The sequence below is a fragment of the Morone saxatilis genome, unplaced genomic scaffold (genome assembly GCF_004916995.1).
Source record: "Morone saxatilis isolate NCDOM2014 unplaced genomic scaffold, NCSU_SB_2.0 Contig2, whole genome shotgun sequence".
In the NCBI taxonomy this organism is placed as follows: Eukaryota; Metazoa; Chordata; class Actinopteri; family Moronidae; genus Morone; species Morone saxatilis.
The window spans coordinates 651,531-659,072 of record NW_023339762.1 but is presented as its reverse complement, the minus strand read 5'-3'; the positions used below and the strand labels follow the sequence as shown (position 1 = coordinate 659,072).

The 7,542-nt window shown below is 37.4% G+C and overlaps 1 protein-coding gene across 1 annotated transcript in view; it reads left to right on the top strand.

Moving 5' to 3' along the window:
• Window positions 1–1,210: 1,210 nt before the first annotated feature.
• The window catches only part of zgc:101566 (uncharacterized protein LOC449823 homolog), a 9,870-nt gene continuing 3,538 nt past the window's right edge, over window positions 1,211–7,542 (top strand). The window contains exons 1-2 of the mRNA XM_035664368.1: window positions 1,211–1,317; window positions 3,199–3,328. Coding sequence (XP_035520261.1) covers window positions 1,312–1,317; window positions 3,199–3,328 — 136 coding nt within the window. The 5' untranslated portion in view covers window positions 1,211–1,311. The remainder of the gene's footprint in view (window positions 1,318–3,198; window positions 3,329–7,542) is intronic.

Below are 7,542 nucleotides of genomic sequence, written 5' to 3'. Positions count from 1 at the left end.
TGTCATTTCGATTATGCATGTTCTGCTTGGTACAGTGGTTTGACAGCTAAACATAGGAACAAACTGCAGGTGTTGCAAAATAATACCATTCTGTACTCATAAATGCATCTCCTCAGAGAGTAGAACAACAGAAGCTGCACCATATGTACAATATTATCAGTATTTTCCTCAATACATATGTGTTCTCAGATAACAATGATCCATACTCAGCATCATTATAATACCAGGGCCAGTGTGAATTCAAACAAAGTACCTCGAGTGAATAATGTAGCCAAAAGCTCCTTTTTTGTCTTGTTGTGGAACGGCCTTCAGGTTAGCAGTTTTTTGTCGAACACAGTAACAGATTGATAAATTAAACGTTATTTTAGCTGTTCTTGTTTTTTAGTAGAGGCATTTTAGATTTTTTGGAATGTGCCTGTGGATTTCAGGACTATGTTGTTGTTTATGTTGAATGTCTTGTGTTTCTTTGTTTTCTTTTGTCTTCTAACATCTTGGGACTGTGTTGGAATTAATTGTTTTCACTTCATGTTATCTTTTGATTTTTCTTGTTATTTATTTTCCTGTCTGATAATCCATGAATAAAATCAATCAATCAATCTTATAATATTCATGTGTTTTTTTATGTTTCTCAAATTTAATGTGAAAATGTTTTGCTCCTCGCTTTGGACAAAACAATTAGTGAACTGTGGAAACTAGATGTTTGGTTCTTATCTTGGTTAGAGTGCTCTCGAACACTCTCTTACCTAAGAGAAGAGCAAAAGTAAGAAAACATTTATGGATATGAACAAAAATAAAATAAAACGTGTTCTCATAAGGCTTTATTATGGAAGTCCATGTCCATGTGATGGGGAAAAGGATTCCGTATGGCATTATAATGAGAAACTTTCTCAAAATATTGACTTAGTATGTCAAAATAATGAAAACATTTCTCAACATTTTGACTTGGTATCTCAAAATAATGCCTTTGTGATACAAACTCATTATTTTATTTTGAGATGCTAAGTCAATATTTTGACAAGGTTTCTCATTATACAGAGTTACAGAAGCTTTTTTTCGTTACATTGGAGGGAATGGGCTTCCATACTTCCATGAGCGGGTAATGACAGTGCCCCCACGCGCTCATACAAAGCTCCCCGCTCGCGTGTCTCTGCTGACAGTGTGCGGCCGCGCGCTGTCATTACAGCTACCAGCACACAGTAAACAACCCGACGTCACTTCCGCTTTCAGGTTGACAGCAAAACAACAGAAGCAGGAGCGATAAAAACATCACAAACCAAGGAAACATTTGTGGAAAGCAGCTACTGTAACAGAATGAAGGTAAGAGAGAGTGCTTGGTTTATTTCAGCCGCTAATGGCGACCGCTGAGACAAGGCGCTGTGCTGTGACACAGCTGGGGTTCAGTAACGGTACCAGTCTGTCAATAAACACAATAGCAGCTATGGAAAGTCACAACATATCCGTGTACGTTTTTTATATAGCCCCACACAAGCTGCAGTTTTGCATATGCCGTCAAAAGCGAGCTGACGTTATGATAATAATATGATGTAAAATTAACTGTTGTACTGTACTGTAAAATATGAGTGTGCTGTTCATACACAGCTTAACTGCGAGCACACAGTCTATTGCGTGCAGTAGTTCAGCAGGGTGACAGATAGTGTGACAGTAATATCAGATGGATGAATTTGTCCTCTTGTTGTGATAATAAAATGATGAGGATGATGGAACAGTTTCCCTGAGAGGCTGGAGTGTTGTCCTGAGAAATCATTTAAAGCTGCAGTAGGTCATTTTTATAAAAATATTTTTTGTCATATAAACTGAAACTTTCACTATATCCTGACAGTAGGACATGAGACAGATAATCTGTGAAACAAATCAGGTTCCTCTGGCTCCTCCTAGTGCTCCTAATGGCATTTAAAAGAATCCACTGGGCCTGAAGGAAAACAACCAGTCAGAGCCAAGAAAGATAGTTGATTGTGGGGTCTCATTCCCAGGTCGTCAAATACCAATAATTTGGATCAAAAATTAACATTAACATATATTCTAATGCATTACTACCAGCAGTGACAGTTACAGCATATATATAGTTGTTGTTTTTTTACTTACTCAATGCAGCTACATTACCTTAAACTTACTTTGGATATACACAAGTTAAGGACTGCCGTCCTAGGAATGTCTTTTTATTGCCACTTTTCCAACTGTCACATTCAGGAAATAGTTGGCTATATTGTTTTTTCTTTTCTTTTCTTTTTTTCTTTCTTTCTTTAAATCTGTGAATCTGTAAAAGTGTGAAATTGTAATAGCTAAATAGGATTTTTATTGTTTATATTGTTTATTATTTAATCGTTTCTTTGGCCAGAGGCATCGTTTTTTTTGGATGGGGGGGGCCCATATTGGATAACATATATACTGATACAGTACTGATATGTCTGCAATAGGCCAGTTTCAGCTGATAATATAAAAAAAAACCCCACTGACTTCGAGGTGAAGGAACCGTACTCACTCATACCTGCAGCACCGTATGGAGCATTATGGAGATAATGCAGTGTTCCTGTAACTTTGAAAAAAACATGAAAAAATGTGTCAATCCATGTGTGAAAGTCAAAAGTTTTGTGAGCAGTTTAAACATTGACAGTATATATAATGGACAGAGCTTCTGGGTCTGTAAAGTGAAGCCAGTGAAGTTTTTTTAAACCTGCATTTTTTCTAATGGCCAGCAAGGGGTAGCTCCATGGGCAAGTCAGATATAATTAAGTTTAATGGAGAAATTTGCCGACTTCTGACTTGATTTATTGGCTCAGTAAACCATGTTTCCTGATGAGTTTTATGGTCTAAGTCTCTAGTTTCAGTCTTCTTCTATATAGCATGATGTCGTTTAGTAGATTATGGTCTTATTTAGAGTAAAAGCAGGGTATGCTTTGCTTGGTTACCTTGTGATTGACAGGTCATTCTCAGTGAGTCGAACTCAGATCAAACTGTCAAACTAGGCAGTGCTGATAAAATATGAATCAAGATTCTGTATTACTGGCATGGCAACATTAATTTAAAAAACTCTCTGTGTCTCTTTCAAGAAACTCAGGAATAGCTGCACACTTTGCTGTGGACTGCTTCTTTTGGAACCATTTATTCTTCAGTAAATTATTCCACTTTTCTAATAACTATTTGCACTTTATAATATGAACAGTTCATGCTGTCTTTCAGGTGCTGAGTTCACAGCAGGAGACAGAGGAGGAGAGCGGCTTATCTCCTGTAGACTGCAACAACCACCACAGCTATGAGGACAGAGAACAGGAGGAAGTTCCCCAATACCACCAAGAGGAACATCCACATGGTGAGGAACCACATGATGCTAATAATGTTTCATCTTCACATAATGTCACTGTTTACTGTCCACACCACTGGTGCAAAGTCAAAGATTTGAAAAGAAAGGAAAAGAAAGTGTCCATCCAATTTAGATGAATGGGTGTTTGACCACTAAGCATCATCGATGGAAACGCAGAGTCCGATTTATGAGGGGCCGTCAGGGACATTATTCAGAATTACCTCTCACACACACTACTGAAACGCTCTCACACACACTACTGAAACGCTCTCACACACACTACTGAAACGCTCTCACACACACTACTGAAACGCATCCGCTCTCACACACACCTACTGAACGCTCTCATAATACACTAATGAAAGCTCTCACACAACTACTGATAACGCTATCCATATACACTCTGAAAAGCTCTCACACACACTACGTGAAACCGGCTCTCAAAAACACACTACCTGAAACGCTCTAAACACACAATAATGAATGATCAGTAGTGGCACGTGCAGGAAAGCTGCATGCTGCCTGTTACATAACTCCAGCCTTTGATTTGCCTTTTTTAACCTTCTTAACTTTTATTCTCTTTTTGTTCGTTCTTATTTTTTTCACTGTAACTCTCCTGAAGGTCCTGCCCTCCCCTCTAAACGATGTTGTTTGAGAGAGTTGTTGTGTTTTATTTCTGTTTTAATGCTGCTTCCCACCGGGACATCTAGGGTGGCCAATTTCCTGTCAACATCAAAAAGGAGGACACTTTACATACACCAGGGACACGCAAGCCAGATATTTGTTTTGGTATGATCCTATTTTAATTTTAATATGATTTTCCACCAGATTTACCATAAATGTGCATACAACATACAACATATCTAATAATAAATATATACAAGATAACAGCTCTGACAAACTGCCCTTCCAACTCCAGATTACATTAGGTCTAAATAAACATCATACAGAGAAACTGTTCTTAATGTTTTTTATCTGGATAGTAAAGGGTAAAAAAAATACAGCACCTTCTGTTTCAGAATGTTCAGGCCCTTGCCTAGGCTCTGCCTTATACATATGAGTATGAGCATTTTCGAATTTTCCAGTTTCCAACAACTGGACTTTTAGCTAACCTGAAGGTTGGGATGTTTGCCTTCAAGCACATGCTCATTTGAATTATTAAAAATTAGCCATGTGTTTTGATAGGTTCCAGAAAAATGTATCAAAAAATAAATTTACTTATTTGACCAGCTTTAGGGATATTATTCAGAATTACCTCTCACAAACACATGTGAAATGCTCTTACATACACTACTGAAACACTCTTCACATAAACAACTGAAAAATTAATTCGCTCGCCTACACTACTGAAACGCTCTCACACATTACAAGTGAAACGCTGCTTATATACACTACTGAAAAGCTCTCATACATACAAGTGGGTGAAATTGCTTCACACACAACTAACTGAAACGCCTTCAACGCAACACTTAATACTGAACGCTCTCACATACACTACTGAAAGCTCTGTCACGCTAACAAACTTTACTGAAAACGGCTCTCACGCTAGACAACTAACTGAAACGCTCTCACAACAAACAACTTTTGCCATCGCTGTGTGAATGATGTGGTGAAAGGGTGAAGAAATGTGGCAAGGCGTAGTGTAAAATGGCGCTTTGATGTGGTTCGGAAGAGCTAGGAAAGGCGCTTATACAAGAGTACAGGTCCTAAATTTACTCATTTACTTGAAACGAAAAAAATCTTCAACAGAACTACTGAGACGGCTGTCACACAACATATGAAAACGCTCTGCACACAACACTACTGAGACGCTCTCATATTACACTACTGAAACGGCTCTCACAGCAAACAACTGAAAAACACTCACACATACAACTGAAACACGTCTTAATATACATTAAGATGAATCAGTAGTGGGCGCGTTGGGCAGGAAAGAGCTGCATATGCTAGGCCTGTTACATTAGCTGCCAGCCTGTTTGAGTTTGGCTTTTTTTATAACTTCTTTAACTTTTTATTCTCTATTTTTGTTCGTTCTTATTTTTTCAAAATGGTAAAGCTCTCTGAAGTCGTGTCTCTATACGATGGTTGTTGTGAGAGGTGAGTTTGTTTGTGTTGTTATTTTTCTGTTTTTAATGGTGGCTTCCACCGGGACAACTAAAGGGTTGGCCATTTCCTTCACATCAAAAAGGTAGAAACAACTTTGCATAACACAGGGACACGGCAAGCAGATAGTTTTGTTTGGTATGGATCCTATTTTTATATTTTAATATGATTATTTCCACCAGAAATTAATAAAGGGTGCAAATACGACATACAACAATAGAACTAATAATAATAAATATATATAAAGATTACAGCTCATGACAACGTGACACCTTCCAAAACTCAGTATTCATAGGGTTAATAATAAACAATACATAATACAGAAACATGTATTCTTAAATGTTATTTGTATTATCTGGTTAGATAAATAGGGGTTAAAGAAAAAAATACAGAGCACGTTTCTGAAAAATTTTTTTTTTTTTTAAAAAAGAATGTTCAGGCTTTGACTTTACATATGAACTAGGACTGCATAGCTAATGCGCGGCAGGCATAAGTGGAACAAACAGCGACTGTTCTAATGCTATGAACCTATTCATGTATCTTTCAGCTGATATAAAGCTTTTCTGTACAAATTTTACAAAATATAGTGTTTACACTTAATATTCTAGGATTTGATACTGTTACACCAGTACAGATAACTATACAGTGTTCTCTCGGATTCTCGAATAACAGTGCGATTATTAGTGTGTTATCTTAAACGTATAGATATAGTATAGTGTAATGTCTAGCGTTAAAGAACATTGATCTTCATCACTTTAATACAAGTAGTGAATAATTAAATGTCATGCACAATTGTATCATATAAAACTGTTAATAGTATCAATACACACTTACTATAATAGATATATGGTCATGATTTATTATAAAAGCTTAAATTTAATAACTCATTCTTGAATACATGTTGATTGAAAAGAAAACAAATGATTGTTCCATATGCTGAATGGAATAAACAATGTGTCTAGTCTATGGATCATCCGAGGAAACAGGACAAAATTATCCATCTGAACGGGCAATATTATGTGATTCACTTTACAACATCGCACACGAGTTCCTGCACACCTGTAATTCACAGAACCACTAAATTTATATCTTCTCTCTCTTTTGTATTAAATGCTAAACGGTACCAATAAATTCAGTGGCGCATACCTATGCTAGTACCTCACTCTTTTTGGACATGTCCAGCTCCGTGAGGCAACTTACAAGTGGCGTTCACGCACGATAAATATAGCGCAAAGAAATATACTTTGAAATACGCTGGTATGTGTTATATTGTATATTTACTTCCGCAAGGTGAAATTTTATGATTTTAAAGACTCATTAATCCTTTTGGTCATTGGGCGCTAATACAACATAGATTATAGACCACCTCCTTAGTCATTAATTTGGTGGTAAATATTATAGTGTATTTGGTACATTGGCAATAGTACACTAGTTGTTGTGTCAGTTTACTGGATGATCTGAATGATATTTAGTCAAATCTGGAGTCAGAATTACTTGGATTGGGAAAAAAGTAGTTGTATGATAAATAGGCTTAGTGCATTTGTTATGCCATATTGAATGAAGTCTTGGTAAGGTAATTGTGTGTGAAACAAACCGGCAGTAAGTGATATACAATGGTGAAGCTGTGGTGGGTGGTGTGGTGGCAATTTCTAATATGAATTCTGTTGATTACTGTCCTCTTCCGACTATTTTTAATTTTCTGGAGAAACAGGTGGGCAATAACATTCATAATGGAGGGGCCCTGTCATACTGGTGGCCATACGAACTGTGATTATCGCCACTCGAACTTTCATTTGAGTCCAGCTCAAGTGAATAAATCCTAGACCTCTCGAGCCCAATTGGAGAATGGTAGTTTCACTCATAGCTTGCGCAGTTCCCATCATGAGTAATGAGAGTCAGGTTAAGCACTTGCAGGCTGTTAGGTTCAGACAATTCAGTGTTAAGCGAACAGACTGTGGCTGGACGATCAACACGTGGAATCGCGCTGTCAAGTGCACATGTTTGTTGAACCGAACGGCCCTTCCGGTTTTACTGGAAAGAACACCTTCCGATTGGTGACCGGACAGTGCCATATCCAATCTCACACCCTACTGAGAGATACCTCCACACAACACAGTGAA